The 16,510-nt window shown below is 45.3% G+C and overlaps 1 protein-coding gene across 1 annotated transcript in view; it reads right to left on the reverse strand.

Annotated features, from left to right (window-relative positions):
• Nucleotides 1-233: 233 nt before the first annotated feature.
• Nucleotides 234-16,510, reverse strand: part of SLC35F2 (solute carrier family 35 member F2) — a 57,106-nt gene continuing 40,829 nt past the window's right edge. Inside the window, exons 4-9 of the mRNA XM_045486546.1 lie at nucleotides 13,934-14,061; nucleotides 9,417-9,576; nucleotides 8,026-8,182; nucleotides 6,702-6,754; nucleotides 5,447-5,601; nucleotides 234-1,221 (exon numbers count right to left, since the gene is read on the reverse strand). Coding sequence (XP_045342502.1) covers nucleotides 1,036-1,221; nucleotides 5,447-5,601; nucleotides 6,702-6,754; nucleotides 8,026-8,182; nucleotides 9,417-9,576; nucleotides 13,934-14,061 — 839 coding nt within the window. The 3' untranslated portion in view covers nucleotides 234-1,035. The remainder of the gene's footprint in view (nucleotides 1,222-5,446; nucleotides 5,602-6,701; nucleotides 6,755-8,025; nucleotides 8,183-9,416; nucleotides 9,577-13,933; nucleotides 14,062-16,510) is intronic.

Genomic DNA, 16,510 nt, shown 5'->3' on the forward strand with positions numbered 1-16,510 from the left:
GAACAGAGTGTGAGTGGGGGAGTGGCAGAGAGAGAGGGAGACAGAATCCGAAGCAGGCTCCAGGCTCTGAGCTGTCAGCACAGAGACCGACGCGGGGCTCAAACCCACTGACAGTGAGATCATGACCCGAGCCGAAGTCGGACGCTCAACAGACTGAGCCACCCAGGCACCCCTAATAAAGTCATTTAAAATCCAGAAGGGGAACTGGTTAATCAAAGAAGCCACACAGGGAATGTATTTCCATGAAATCAAAATCTTTTAATAACATGAACATTTACCCTCAATTTCTTTATTACATTAGAAAAAAGTTTACATACAGAGTTGTTGTAAAGTGGCATAGTGGTAGTTGATGTCTCATGGCACATTACAAACACTTGGTGAGAAGTAGTGTGGCATCCTCTTTGAACAACGGAGAGAGGGTTCCTCAGTCTACTGTACAGACCCTTCTTTCCTACATCTACGATACTCACACTTGTATCTCGGGATTTCTCAAGGGCTACCCCACCCATGCCGCCATATGCAATCACCAGACCTCACTGTGGTATAAAGGCCACAAGGCTTGTGGACAACGAGTGTCTCAAACGAGACAAAACCCAGAAGCCTCTAACTGTGGAAACCTACCCCAAACCACACCGACTCCCCCAACTTCTGATTGCCCAGCCCAGCTGGACAGCCCACTTTCAGGCCCTGTCCTGAGGCTGGATCGTGCCTGGCTGTCTCCCCTCAATGCTCTCCCACCTGTGCCTCCAAGACCCCAGTACGGGGGCACAGCTTGTCTCCCTGACGCTAACAGATATTGGTTCTCAAACAGAGACACGATCCCAGCCACCCTGTCTTCATATTTCTACTTTTGATACATTATTTTGTATTCCTTTGTAAAATTTAACCACCGGATCCAGTCCAATGCTACGGGGCTCACTCCCCACCTACCAGTTTTCCAAGTGTCCCCTCGGTGCTCAGCGGGCTCTGCTTGCCCCCGGCGACGGCCCCCGGCTTCCCAGGAAGCCTCAGGCGTGTGTGCCCCTTCTTGCCCAGCTACAAGGCGGCCGAGGGGGTCTCCTGCAGGTTCTCCTCGAGCTTCAGTCCGAGGTTGTCGATTCCGATGCTGGTGATGGGCGGCACGCTGCTCTCTGCCGGCTCGGCTGTGCGCGTGGGGGTGGAGCAGTAGAGGACGAACCCCACCATGATGACGGTGAAGGACAGGAGGTAGAGCCCCGAAAACTAGGAGGAGAACAGGCTATGGGTCGTGGTCTCCGACAAACACACGATGGCTGCCGCCCTTTGCTAACTGTGCTTTCAGGGTGACCCTCTCACAATCCTTTTTTCCTGAAAGTTGCCTAAGGAGACACTCACTCATGCCCAAAACCCTCCAGTACGGATGCCGGTGATCGTACGCACTCTGGCCACAGCAGCTGGCGCCTCAGCCAAGGGGACCCTTGGATCTCTAGAGAATGGAAATTTTGCCTCGCTCTGTGATAACCCAGCTGCACTCCCACCTTGCAACCAGTCCCACTCATTGGAGAGAATCCAAAGTCAGCCTGGACACCACAAGAGAGTCAATTTCAGACCATAAGCACACTTTATAATACTGATGTGAAACAGAGGAAGATAGGACCTAAGATACAATGCGGATGTACAGATGTGACAAGTTCTCAACAACCCTTCATGTGTGAGAATGTGGTGAAATCCATTTTGGGGGCACCTGGGTGGCTCAGTCAGTTAAGCGTCTGACTCTTGATTTCGGCTCAGGTCACGACCTCATGGTTTATGGGTTCAAGCCCCACATCAGGCTTTGTATTAATAGCTCAGAGCCTGGAGCCTGCTTCCGATTCTGTGTCTCCCTAGCTCTCTGCCCCTCCCCTGCTCATTCTTTATCTCTCTCTCTCTCAAAAATAAATAAAAATAAACTTTAAAAAATGAAATAAAATCCACTTTGTTAAAATATAATAAATTATCTTGTCCCCGCAGGCAAGTGTTACATAATCAAATTTATGGTGGACTGAGCAGATTCAGATTTTTAGAGCTCGAAAGACCATTTCTCAGCAACGCCTCCAACCCAAAGAAGTCACTGCTGTAGACAAGCACAGGGAAGGGAGCCCCTACAGGAGGAATCCCCTACCCTCTCTGCTCCCAGAAGGACTGATGACAGCAAGAACCCGTTCTGACAGACACACCACCGAGACGTGGAGTTCCTGGTGGCTTTCTCCAACCTGCCCCTCTCTGTTTAGGAAAACAACTACCCAGAGCAAAATGCAGTGAAGACACAACACTAATTCACCGTGTATTCTTACCAAAAACGGCCTGACATACCCCCAAAGTTTAAATAAATATGCACTCTGTATATTCGCTCTTATTGGAGTTGAGGATCCATACAAAACGTCAAGTATTAAGGAAATTAACACTTGTTTTTAACAGCACCAAAGATAAAACACAGAAAGAGACAAGCTAAAGACTGACCAAGGATGGTGCAGTAAAACTTAGGGAAACTAGGCAGCACGATTAATGTGTAATTAAGTGCCTAGGACCATTTTTTTCCCTTGCAACAAGCGAACTCAACTTATGAATGGTCCTGCTAACCTGATTTTAAAGTTAAGAATGGGGTGTGCTATTTGTTCAAGCCAATAAATATTTTTAAACTAGCTGAGATTTCACAGTGTACCCCAAAGAGTTCTAATGTCTAAAAAGAGTTCTAATAAGGGGGTGACAAAGAAAAACAATCAGAAAACACAACAGGTTGGGAAAGGAGATGAGGAGAAAGAAGAATCTAGATACACTCCCAAAGGGGGAAGGAGGAACTAACCAGGGGTGTGAAATGAGCGTTAAGAGCATTGCTGCTCACCTCCAGCAGTGGGCTTCTGCCAGTCACCATTGGTTTCCACACGTTAATTTTTTAAAGGCTCTCGATTACTTCTTCCCCTTGAGCCTTTAGAACTCTTTAAGGAATGGAACAGCCACAGCCCTCCGCAAAGTGCGGAAGCCTTTAAAGTCAATGACAATGATGCAAAGTCAGTGTTGATGTCAAGCTGAACAGCAGAACCTGGCTTTAGTTCTGGGATCCAATACTCAGCACGGTCCTCAACACACAGCTGGTATTTAATAAATATTTGTTGGGGAGAAAATATTCATTAGGGAAAGTTAAAGCTATTTAGAGCACCCTAAACGTTTAAAGTCAGTGTTATAAAGCCAGTACTTATGTTAGCCTATAAAATGTTCACTGTTACTTGTGGGTAAATCTACATAACTTGGTCAAAACACGTCCTCTTTGGTTTGGTGGTTTTAAATGTTTAGAAGAAAAAGTAACTTTTCCTTTTAAGAAGCAGGTGATCAAATGGAGAAACTTCTCTTAGAGGGGAGAGACTCTGAGGAAATGGGGTAAGTTTCCTGAATTAGAGGCTCTTACCTTCGCCTTTTTTCTTACTTTGAATTCTACGCTTCGTATCTGGATCTATGCAGGACGTTTCTTGTAGCTCCTCTGGTCGGTAAGTATTTACTCAAGATCAATTCCAGAGGAGGCAAAATTTTTAAACTTTTTCAACTCTCTGATTTTTTAAAAAATCAGAGCCAAAGTGGGGCGCCTGGGGCTCAGATGGTTAAGCATACAACCTCAGCTCAGATCGTGATCTCATGGTTTGTGGGTCTGGGCCCCGTGTCGAGCTCTGTGCTGACAGCTGAGAGCCTGGAGCCTGCTTGCTATTCTGTGTCTCCCTCTCTCTCTGCCCCTCCCCCACTCATGTTCTGTCTCTCTCTGCTGCCCTCTCTCAAAAATAAACATTAAAAAATTGTTTTAATAAAAAATCACAGCCAACATTATTTCAGATACAATTTTTAAAAAGTGGTAGTATATTGGGCTTATAATCCTGTCTTTAAAAACCGGTTCTACAACACTAGGTATCTTCTTTAAGCTCTGAATGGTTTTCCACCTCTGTAATTTACTCTGAAGATCACAGCAGATCTGCTCTTTGCTCTACAAGCCTCAAAACAGCCTTTGACCAAAACAACCAAGTCTGATCTAAGAGTGAGCTGCCAGACATGCAGTGACAAAGAAACATACAGCAAAAGAACTGAGAAGGAATTTTAAAGTCTGCATGCTCCAATTTTGAGAATAATAATTTAAAGGTATGTGGTCAAAAAAATGGCTTTTTCATATAAAGTTAAGAGCAGTGAAAGAGGAAATATCTGCATGAAGGGAGCTTATAATAAGTAGTGGCAGGTGTATTTTTACTTCAAAGCTTTTATTTCTTTAACCTTACTTCTTCCTTCCCACTTGGGTATTATTTTACTTAGAAAATTTTACTTACTAAAAAGAAAAAAGTACAGGTGAGTGAAGCTGTATGTGACACATAACCTGCCAACTGCTAAGTTTAACTGCAAAACAGAAACACCATCACCTCCTAGTGGTAGCTATGTGAAATGCAAGCACAGCATCAAACTTTCTTGCCCCCCCCCCCCAACAACTCACTCACTTTGAAGGCCTACTTTGTAGCCCTTAGCAATTGTTCTCATTAAAAAAAAAAAAAAAAAAAAAAAAAAAAAAAAAAATCCTAGGCTTGTTAGATCACTTCTCTCATTCATTTTGACATGTTATTTTTTAATGATGCTACCAAGAAGCTATAAATACCCTTTCAGTTTTAGTTCAGGAATACCTTAGCCAGCAAGTTTGTAAAGATAACAGCTAGCTCCTGTTACATGTAACCTTGCAGGGCAAAAATGGTTTATGCTTCTTTAAGCAGAAATTTCTGAGAACCCACGGAACTAGGCTTTGTGAGTTCACGGCCAATTCCTGGGAATAGTGTAAATCCGTGCCAAGCAATTTCTGCCTGGATACAAAATTCTACAAGGACAAAGGACTGTAGTTGTTGTTCCCAAATGAAACTAAAATTATCAAGCAACAGCCAACATTCTAACTATTTGTTCAAATCGCTTGCTGTGATGGCAAGCTCGTCAACGGGCATCTACTGAAGGTACAACTAAAGAAAGACGGGTTTCTGATGCAGCAGTTCTCAAGCTCCCAAGACCTTCGAGGGGACCCAAGACCCTTTCAGAAGTCTGTAACATCAAAAGTCTTCTTATAATACCAATAAGATGCTACTTGCCTGGAGTACAGGGGGACTTTCCAGTGAAATTCTTTTTTTTTGATGTTGATTCACTTTTTGCGAGAGAAACAGACCGAGCACAAGCAGGAGAGGGGCAGAGAGAGAGGGAGACACAGAATCGGAAGCAGGTTCCAGGCCCTGAGCTGTCAGCACAGAGCCCGACGCGGGGCTCAAACTCATGAACGGTGAGATCATGACCTGAGCCGAAGTCGGACGCTTAACCGACTGAGCCACCCAGGCGCCCCTGTCAGTGAATTCTTGCCCCAAAAATGAATGAGGTTTAATTTTGGATCTAAAATATTAAAGAAACCCGTTACTTCTTTTAGACCAAGCAAGTGCTCCTATTTGCTTACCTTATAGCCAAACAGAAAGAGTCCAAAGAAAAGACTGTAGAGGTCGGCTGTCAGGATGCCCAAGTTCACAGAGGTGGCACTAGTGACCTGAATCACCAGCGGCATAAAGCTGTACAGGCAAAACATACAGAGGGCAAACGCCACAAACAGCAGGGCTGTGGGGGGGACACAAAAGTGGAATATCGAATATCACAGGAAGAAATCAGAAGGCAAAGACACTTTGAAGGCTTGGCTGCCATATAAAATTCCCTAACTGTTTAACATACTATCTACAAAGTCTCTTGTTAACACTCAGCATTGCCAACGAGGCACAGAAAGCTCTCAGGAAAAATATAATAATAAGACATGACATAGAGGAAGGACTTCAAAACTGCAACAGGGTGTTGAGGGGGAAGGGCACAGAAACTTGCTCACGGTGGGACTGGTTCAACAGCTCCAGCCGCCCCACGCAGAGAGATCTTGTGATAAAAGGTCAATAAAACCAGAGTAACGATCAAGAAGAATCACCCATTATCTTTTGTTCATCTCATTAAATTCAGTGCTCCCAGAAAGCACAGTATAACCATCCTCTATCGGACAGAGTGTGGGTGCTCACTATTTAGCTTTGCAACCACCTCTTCAATCTCACCCCCATACCCGACACACACCCACACACACCCACTCATACCCCGGCAATCGAAGTTATTTAACTGAACTAAATTATCCAAGCCCGGCAAATGAACACGGCATTTTACGTACTGCTTATAACTTCTTTCCACCCATCATTAAATAAGGTTGGAGTCTTTCCTGTTTCACCACTGTTTTCTACTACATTATTGATTAGTGCAGGTGCCCAGGAATACCAGAGAGAAGCAATGGAAGGTGGTGGGTGATTACGCGCCATCAGATGATTCGGGTTAATGTTTCACAAATTACATCAAGCAGACAACCTTCACAAGAGCTTTGAGGACTCGTGATACAGATCTAATTGACAGGGAGTGTGACCGAAGGTCAGTCTTGCTCAGAATTCCTAGGACAGCAAAGCTATTCCTGAAGGTTAAGGTTAAGAATTAACTCCTGTGGAAGGTTCATTTACAAGTTCTCACGGAGAGCTCCCTGTAGACCACTGGAGCCCTCTGTGTACTGAATTACTCTGTGATTTTACAAAAATGACTAAATATTATGTAAATGAAGGTATTTATTTCTTGGTGTGTGTTTTTGTCACTTAGAGGAAAAGGATACTGACCAAAAAAAGGATGAACATTTATGAACATACCGATTTTCCAGTCCCACTGAATGCTGGCAATATCCTTGCATTCAACGATCGATCTAAGATTAAAACAAGAGGTCACAGTGAGATCTTACTCATTTTCACTTGTTTATAAGCATTTTAGTTGCTATACATCAGCTAAGGTGAAGAATTATGTTGATTCTTTTTTGAGGATTACATTGATTTTCAAAGTTTGGTAAGTATGTTTAATAAAAATGACATAGAATAAAATCAAAGGGGCCCATAAACACGTTTGAGGCCTGTAGAAGCAGTTTTCAAATAGTGGTCAGCTACAGAAGGAAAACATGACAGTGTGTCTTCCATTTGAATAGGGAGATAATAGTTTCTGGAAATCATTGAAAAACAGTCTTTCTTGGTAATGCCCCAACCACACTGTAAGCAGAAATCCCAAGCATCATGCACACGTAAGAAGATGAGGCATAGGGGCGCCTGGGTGGCTCAGTCGGTTAAGCGTCCGACTTCGGCTCAGGTCATGATCTCGCAGTGTGTGAGTTCGAGCCCCACGTCGGGCTCTGTGCTGACAGCTCACAGCCTGGAGCCTGCTTTAGATACTGTGTCTCCCCCACTCTCTGCCCCTCCTCTGCTCATGCTCTGTCTCTCTCTGACTCAAAAATAATTAAAAACATCTAAAAAAAAGAAAGAAAATGAGGCATATTTTTTGCCATTTCTAGAATCTTCTAGGGGTGCTGGGTGGCTCAATTGGTTAAGCATCCAGCTCTTAGTTTCGGCTCAGGTCATGATCTCACAGTCTTGAGTTCAAGCCCCACATCGGCCTCTGCGCTGACAGTGCAGAGCCTGCTTGGGATTCTCTCTCTCTCTCTCTCTCTCTCTCTCTCTCTCTCTCTCTCTCCCCCCCCCACTCTCTCTGTCCCTCCCTACCTGCTCTCTCTCTCTCTCTCAAAACACATAAAAATAAACAAAAAACAAAACAAAACAAAAGAGTCTCCTCAGATAGTTAGCAAGTCACCGATTTCAAATCGGAATCTGGGCCAAATCAACAATGAACAGTAGTAGCTGGAAAGTGATCATGTATGATAAATGTGCTTCTTTGGGTTTTTTTTGCTTTTTTGTTTTAGTTTATTTTTGACAGAGACAGAGGGGGAACATGAGCTGGGGAGGGACAGAGAGAGAGGGAGACACAGAATCCGAAGCAGGCTCCAGGCTCCAAGCTGTCAGCACAGAACCTGACGCGGGGCTCGAACTCATGAAGCGTGAGACCATGACCTGGGCCGAAGTCGGACGCTCAACTGACTGCGCCACCCAGGCGCCCCTACTTCTTTGGTTTTTAAGGGAAATCTTAGACTCTTACAGCTGTATGCCGCTGATAATGGTTCCGAATAGGCCCACCATTCCTAAAAACTCCTGCCTGCTCAGCTTCTTCACGATATACTCTTCACACACGTTAGAAACAGCATAGAGAGAAGCTCCGAGAAGGACCAAGATGTCACCAATCAGCACGTCACTACCTGCAGGAAGACAAGGCACAAAACACAAGACAGTGTCAACATAGGGGACCCTAGCTCGCTCGCTTCCAGCAGTTTATCTGGTTCACGTTCGTTTAAGCAAGCCTTTATGGAAGGACAAACCCTGATTTCTGAAAGTTTAAGGACCCTTCTTCTCCTCAATTTCTGGCACAATTCTGCCATGATTTTTCTCACAGTTCAACCCCTCAGGAGACTGTAAGATCAGAAAATGGAGCCATAACGTAAGGCCTCAGGAAATGATTCTATGACAGAGAAACTGATGGAATTTATGGCAGGGGATTAACTGAAAACTACAGGGAAGGAAGCTACCCAGTCAAGGTTATCTTCTCTCAAAGGGCACAAGAAAGTCGGTTGGGTGAATTCGACACCGTATTTAGATTTTATACCATCAACTGCCTGAACTTTGGCCCAAAGCATGTCCACGTCCACGTGTTGTCATCCACGGAGCCACTGAAAAAGAGGTCAGTCATCCAGTGGACATGAAACTTCCTTTTGATAAAAAAAACCCAACAATCTACAGTAGCTTTTCCAGTAAACTAATCTCCACGTATGGGCCCAAAGATTAATTGTAAATATATCAACAACGGTCTCTCTCATGAGACGAAACAAAACTATTTATTGTGACAAAAAGGCACGAGCACCGTGCACAGGTAAGAACATAAAAAACTGCTTTGCAGGGGCACCTGGGTGGCGCAGTCGGTTAAGTGTCCGACTTGGCTCAGGTCATGATCTCAAGTTTATGGATTCGAGCCCCACATCAGCTGACAGCTCAGAGCCTGGAGCCTGCTTCAGATTCTGTGTCTCCCTCTCTCTCTGCCCCTCCCCTGCTCGTGCTCACTCACTCAGTCTCTCTCTCTCTCTCTCAAAAATAAATAAATTGGGGCGCCTGGGTGGCTCAGTCGGTTAAGCAGCCGACTTCGGCTCAGGTCATGATCTCGCAGTCCGTGAGTTCGAACCCCGCGTCGGGCTCTGTGCTGACAGCTCGGAGCCTGGAGCCTGTTTCAGATTCTGTGTCTCCCTCTCTCTGACCCTCCCCTGTTCATGCTCTGTCTCTCCCTGTCTCAAAAATAAATAAAACGTTAACAAAAAAAATTTAAAAAAAAATTTAAAAAATTAAAAAAAAATTAATTAATTAAAATTTTTTGTTTAAAAAAGCAAAAGTACAAGCAAAACTTTTTTCTGGGACGGAACCAGAAACAAAGTAGCACAGCCTCACCTGAATTGTCTTCTCTCCCTGCGAGTATGTCGGCACCGACCATCGTCCCCACGCCCAGCAGACAGACAGCTACGGCAATCAAGTGGATCACTCTGTATCTTGCATAGAGAACAAACCACGAGAGCGCCATCAACACAGGAATCCCAAAGCAGTCCAAAAGCTGCATGGAAGGAGAAACAAACAACTTAAACCATCTCTCCTCAGCTAAACGATGGAGTCAGCACCTAACTACTAGGAGCTGTGTACATTTCGTGTGCATTTCACGGATTTAGCGGATTGCCAGGACTCACGAGTACCCGGGTTAGCTCATCTAACCTTCACGATTCTAGGAGATTGAAAATGCATTTCCCATTTCACAGAGCAGGAAAACCAAGGCACAGAGAGGTCACGTGAGCTGCCCCAAATCCCACAGTCAGAAGCGGGAGAACCGGTTGCTGCCCCCAGGAATTCCTCCCAGCAGCTGGTGCTACCTCGACACTCCCGCCTGTGTTTACCCGTAAGTCCAGGAGGCAGAGCTGCGGGCCCTCGTGCACCCTTGACCCGAGTCAACAAATACTTTCGCCCCTCCCAGGTGGGAGACGCTACGAGAGAAGCTGGAGACGGAGGTGTGAGACACGGCCCTCAGGGGCACGCAGAAAGCCAGACGCAGGTGGAATAAGTCGTCACACCACCAGATACTTCAGTGCCTTTGGGCCAAGAGCTGCAGAGAAGTAGCAGGGATTGTCAGAAGGCCCCGAGACACCAGCGCCCTGAGCAAGTGTGCGGCCCCACCGTGTGGGACAACACCTGCTCCCGGCAAATCCTCTCGCTCATCCCCATCGTCTACTCCTAAACACTTGCCACACCTCTGATACTGCCGGGCGGAAAGGCAGGGGAGTGAACAGTGGCAAAATCCCAGCAAATCCAAAATCGGTGGCAAGATAAAGAAAAAAGGGGGGATTTTATTCACTCGATTCTCGAGGTCACAGATTTTGCAGAGGGCATTCAAGGATAAAATACATGCCATACGCTAATAATACTCTTGAAACTGTTTTATTGCTCACTCTGTTTTTTGTTTTGTTTTTAACCTTGTCGCTGACTCGCTCTGTAGCTCTCTGGTTTGGGACAAGGCAGGCCCCTAAATCTCCAGCAGCCTGTTTCATGCTGTCCACCGCTGTTTAGTGATTGCCTTTCACTGCAGTGTCGTTACTGGAGGCGGACGCGCCGACATGGGAATGGGCACTGTGCCTTGTTATTTATTCCAGCTGCAGAACGCTAATCCCCTAAGTGCTTTACTGAGCCTGCCGGAACAACAAATCATTAAGCGATGCACATGGTAATAGCCCGTCCCAGAAGACACCAGCAGAATCCAGCCATGATGACTTAACAAAGTCTACACTAGAATTCCTTCAACAAAAAAAGTACAAAAGGTCACTCTCAAAAACTCTCACAGCAAACTCCCTATCCTGAAATCGTGTCTTCAAATCAAACTTATATTGGCTCTATTTTTTAACAATTTTGGGGGGCCATATAAGGGAGCTGCCCATGGGGTGCAGCCACTGACCAGCCGCGTGCTCCCCAGCCGGTCCCCCTCTGCGTCAAAATATGAGAGGAAGAGAGCAGACCCAGATGATCTCACGGGTCCCTTCTTACCATAACGTTCCATGACTTCTCATCTGATATCTAGCACATATGGCCTTCTAACTACATTGATTCTCCTTTTCACAATGTACTCTTGGTGATGGAAATCTTCTCTTTGATACTTTCAGTCCCAAGAGCCTCCCTATTTAATTTAATCTTTAAAAATTATTGGACAGCCACAGTAGACAAGGCACTATAAGTAAGACGCTGGGGGAAGCAGAGGTACAAAAATGAGTTAGATTTTATTAGAAATACCTTATTAAAGATGGAGCACAGAGGAGAACATGAGATTGAATTAGACCTTAGAGAACGGAGGACAGGGGCTTCAAAAAGCACTGTGTTCTAGAAAGAATAGAGCTGCACAATGCAGGAGAAGCTGGCTGAGGGTGGGGAACCAGCAGAGGTGGCTGTAAAGTGAGAGGAAGCACGAGTACCAAACTAGCCCGTGGGGTGTCAATGGCCACGTCTGTGAGCACCATATTACATTACTGGTAATTACTACATTACTGGCCATAATTACAGAATCTTTTTAAATTTTTTTTTAATGTTTATGTTTGAGAGAGAGAGAGACAGAGCACAAGCAGGGGAGGGCAGAGAGAGAGGGAGACACAGAATCTGAAGCAGGCTCCAGGCTCCCAGCTGTCAGTACAGAGCTTGCGGTGGGGCTCGAGCTCACGAACTGGGAGATCACGCCCTGGAGCCAAAGTCAGACACTTAACTGACAGAGCCACCCAGGCACCCCTGTAATTACAGAATCTTTGAAGGAATCCTTAGGGAGGAGGTTCAGAGACCACGTGGCCCAAACTCCCTTTCACCCAGGCCACAGATTTACTCAAGCAGAGACTTGGCTGGAAGGATCCCAGCGACACGCACCCTCCGCGGAGCTGGGAGCTGTAGCGGTCACATGCCCTTCTCGTACTCTACTCCTTGCGAGCACCGAAAAGCAAACACCTTTTGACAACCAAATGCTTCCGTTTTCCTAAGAGGCTAGAAGTGAAAGAAATTCTTTTCAGTGGTAAAGGACATGAACTTCAGTCAAAAAGACCCAACTGTAAGAGTTCCACTTAGCTGTGTTTAGACCTTGTACCATTTCAAAACTTGTCATCGTCAGTCGTCAAGAGATCAAAGTTTCTGGGAGCTCTAATCAAGGAATTAAATTGTGCCTGAGATTTATAAGGATAAACGGGACTAGAAAAATGCCATCTTCCACACTCTCATACCCTCATTACCCATAGCTGAAAGCACGCATAATCCTATTCATGATGAATTTCATTCTTTCAGTAACTCCTGGTCTTAATTGTTATGAAATCCCGGGTTTTTTACATGCCTCCTGTGGTATCTGTCTTAACCCATATTTCCCCAAGCCAGTCAAAAGCCAAAAAGTCTGCTGAAGACAATCCTTAGCACAATTAGTACAATGTTACAGAACAGAAAACACTTAATAAGATGCATTCAGCATTTAATGTATATTCACATGGGAAAAATACCGAATTTTGACCAATCCTTCTGTCTTCCAAGTGAAATAAGTCCAATTTCACTTCAATTTTTCCATGGTCCTAAAATGTGAAGACCAAATAAACACATCTCTGTATTTTAGGGGCACCTGGGTGGCTCAGTCAGGTAAGCTTCCAACTTGGACTCAGGTCATGATCTCACAGTTGGTGGGTTCGAGCCCCACGTCGGGCTCTGTGCTGACAGCTCAGAACCTGGAGGCTGCTTTGCATTCTGCGTCTCCCTCTCTCTGCCACTCCCCCACTCACGCTCTGCGTCTCTCTCTCTCTCTCTCAAAAATAAACATTAAAAAAAAATCTCTGTATTTTAAATAGTGAGAAAACTGATGCATCAGAAAGTTATAAATCTAGGGGCACCTGGATGACTAAGTCAGTTGAGCATCTGGCTCAGGTCGCGATTTCACAGTCATGGCATCAAGCCCCACATCAGGCTCTGCAATGGGCATGGAAGCCACTTGGGACTGACTCTCTCCCTCTCTCTCTCTCTCTCTCTATATATATATATATACCTCTGCCCTTCCCCCACTTGCATGCACTCTCTCTCCCTCTCTCTCTCCCTCTCTCTCTCTCTCTCTCTCTCTATATATATATATATATATACCTCTGCCCTTCCCCCACTTGCATGCACTCTCTCTCTCTCTCTCTCTCTCTCTCTCTCACTCTCTCTCAAAAAAAAAAAGTTACAAACCTATTAAACTGTGAAGGGTAAACCTGGCCCCAGAGTCTCCCTTTATAAAGTGTGTTGTTGTTCCCACTAGTGAATCGGTGCCATCATGCAGCCCGTAAGTCTGCTAACATTAAGACAACTGAATCAGTCTTCCTCAACCCCACCAAGGGAAAAAGTACTGCTCTGCAGGAACACACTTCTTTCAATCCATCAAGAATCAACCTAAAAAAGGAATAAGTAGCTCGCTTTTGCCTTTGGCCACGCAGGACGCTGAGTCTCTACCCCACGTGTCTACGAGGTTCCTTCCAACAAGTCCAATGGCCCCTTTGTCTTGAATACTTTACTAGCAAACCTCCCAGGTTTCTGTGGCACACAAAAGTATACTCACTTTATGGGCCGTGTTCAAACAAACTTAAAACAACTCTTGTCAACATCACAGCATCAATTGCCAACTAAATATTTCTGCTTCCTTCGGTATCAACTGTTCTACTGGGGAGCAGCACTGGCAGGTTGGGAACTGATTAACTTGTATATGTTTTCACTGATTCCAGGAGATCTTACTCATTAGCACATATGCTCCGCTGAAAAACAGATAGCATCCACCTGTGTTTAGATTTCCTGCAAGGCAACAGGTTTTCGATAAAGTTGGCTTAGCAAACATGGCTTCGGCTTCTTTCCTTGAACTGAAAACTCCAAACCGGTCAGAGACTCCCCCTTACCTGGACGCTGGTTAGAGTCGTATACTGGTACGCTCTGACAATCAGGTAATTGGCTTCCACGTCCGCTAGTCCGAGCAGGACGTACCTCCACCATTTTCTCTTCAAGATGTGCAGAAGGTTATCACTACCTGGTGGAAAGAAATCTGGGTTGGCACATGTTGCTTGAAAGCGATACCATGGGGATGCCTGGGTGGCTCAGTCGGTCAAGCGTCCAGCTCTCGACTTCGGCTCAGGTCATGATCTCGTGGTTCACGAGTTCGAGCCCCACAGTGGGGTCTGCACTGACCCCTGCTGGGGGTCTCAGTCTCCTGTCTGCACTGACAGTGTGGAGCCTGCTTGGGAGCCTCAGTCTCCCTCTCTCTCTCTGCCCCTCCCCTGTTTGTGTGCTCTGTTTCTCTCTGTCTCTCAAAATAAATAAATAATACTTTTTTTTTTTTTTTTTTTTTTTTTCAACGTTTATTTATTTTTGGGACAGAGAGAGACAGAGCATGAACGGGGGAGGGGCAGAGAGAGAGGGAGACACAGAATCGGAAACAGGCTCCAGGCTCTGAGCCATCAGCCCAGAGCCCGACGCGGGGCTCGAACTCACGGACCGCGAGATCGTGACCTGGCTGAAGTCGGACGCCCAACCGACTGCGCCACCCAGGCGCCCTAAATAATACTTTTTTAAAGAAAGAAAAGAGGGCCGCCTGGGTGGCTCAGTCGATTAAGCTTCCAACTTCGGCTCAGATCGTGATTTCATGGTTCATGAGTTCAAGCCCCGCGTCGGGCTCTGTGCTGACAGCTCAGAGCCCGGAGCCTGCTTCAGATTCTGTGTCTCCCTCTCTCTGTCTCTGCTCCTCCCCCGCTTGTGCTCCCTCTCTTTCTCTCTCTCAGAAATGAATAAACATTAGAAAAAGAAAAGAAAAGAAAATATTACTATGCATGTTCAATTTAGATATTAAAGAGTCGAAGCAAATGTTCATTATGTATTATGAATGTGGTGCTTCCTAATTTCCATTATTCATAACCTAAATGCCTACAGTAACTCAGCAGAGTCAGTTAGATTTTTTTCTGTTAGGAGACCCAGCCTAAGGTGTCATCATAGACAAGTGTTCAAAGAAAACACCAGAGAGAAAGTAAGTAGGAGAAAAGTGGTTAAATTTCCTTTCCTACTGTCACATAAATATAACATCCAGATATGGGCTTGGATTCTGCCATTGATGATAAGCTACAGATTATCCTAGAAATGAAAAGTTTTCTTATAAATCCATTTGGTCATTTAATCTCTGCACTTGGTCATTCTTTTGGAAGAAATGTGCTTTCAAGAGAAAATTAAGTCAGTGATAAGTCTGGAAAAAAGACTTACATCATCGAAGAAACACCTTTTATTGCCCAAATTCTACTTATTTAAGTTAACTGCAATTCACTTCTTTGGAGAATCTGGCAGGCAGGAGATACATAGTTAGCACATACAGGAGAAGGCTTTACGATAAGATAATCTATAAGTGAGAATCATAACCAAAGAATTATCATCAAAGTCCAATTCGCAGGAACATCCTGAAATCAGTCAGTCCCACTCAACATGACATGGCTTGGAAGGTCCCTGCCATCACCCCTTGGGGGACCTCACTGACATATTTATGAATCATGCTAACTTCCTTCAAGAGTTCAGAACAGCTCACAGAGGAGTGGAGTCTGGGGCTAGTAACCACGTGTCCAATTCTGTTTCCAACTCCTAACATTCTTGCCAAACCTGGTGCTCTCCCCTTGAAATGTTTCCCCCCCTCCCACACTGGCTTCCATTTTCTTTCAAAAATAAGTCACCTATCCCAACACAGAAATACCACTGACCTATTAAGGTTCATATTGCAAGAAGATTAGCAAACATCAGTGATTTCACGATGTGGCTTGAAATGCCAAAGATGGAAGGACAGCCCCCTCTTGGTCAGTCTGGGTTACCCCTCGTTTTCACATTCCTGGATTCAATCTCTTTTTGTTTTTTAGGTTTACTTATTTATTTTCAGAGAGACAGACACAGCACAAGTCGGGAAGGGCATAGAGAGAGGGAGAGAGAGAAAATCCCAAGCAGGCTCCACACTGTCAGCACGGAGCATGATGCAGGGCTCGAACCCACAAAACTGAGAGATCGTGACCCGAGCCGATCATGACTAAGACGCTTAACTAACTGAGCCACCCAGACACCCCTCACGCTCTCCTCTTACGGGAAGGACGTCTGTTATGACTAACAGCCCCTCGTGCACAGCATGGGCTCAGGGGCAGGCTGCCTGGCTTGGAATCCGGCTCCACCAGTCACTACCTGTATGACTCACAACCAGCTATGGTGGGCTGTGTGACTCTGTTTCCTCATCTGCAAAGTAGGGATAATGGTAATATTCACTTTGCTTCCTTGGGAGGACTTAGTGACATAACACGTAACAAAATGAGGTAAACAATTCAAATGATATCTGGCACAAGAGGTCAGTCAGAACCTTTCCCATTTTTTGCATAGCAGCTAGAAATCATGAATCTATAACAATTCTAAAACAACTTAACCAAGGGCAGCTGGGTGGTTCAGTTGGTTAAGTGTCCGACTTC

This window comes from Leopardus geoffroyi, chromosome D1 (assembly GCF_018350155.1).
Source record: "Leopardus geoffroyi isolate Oge1 chromosome D1, O.geoffroyi_Oge1_pat1.0, whole genome shotgun sequence".
Lineage (NCBI taxonomy): Eukaryota > Metazoa > Chordata > Mammalia > Carnivora > Felidae > Leopardus > Leopardus geoffroyi.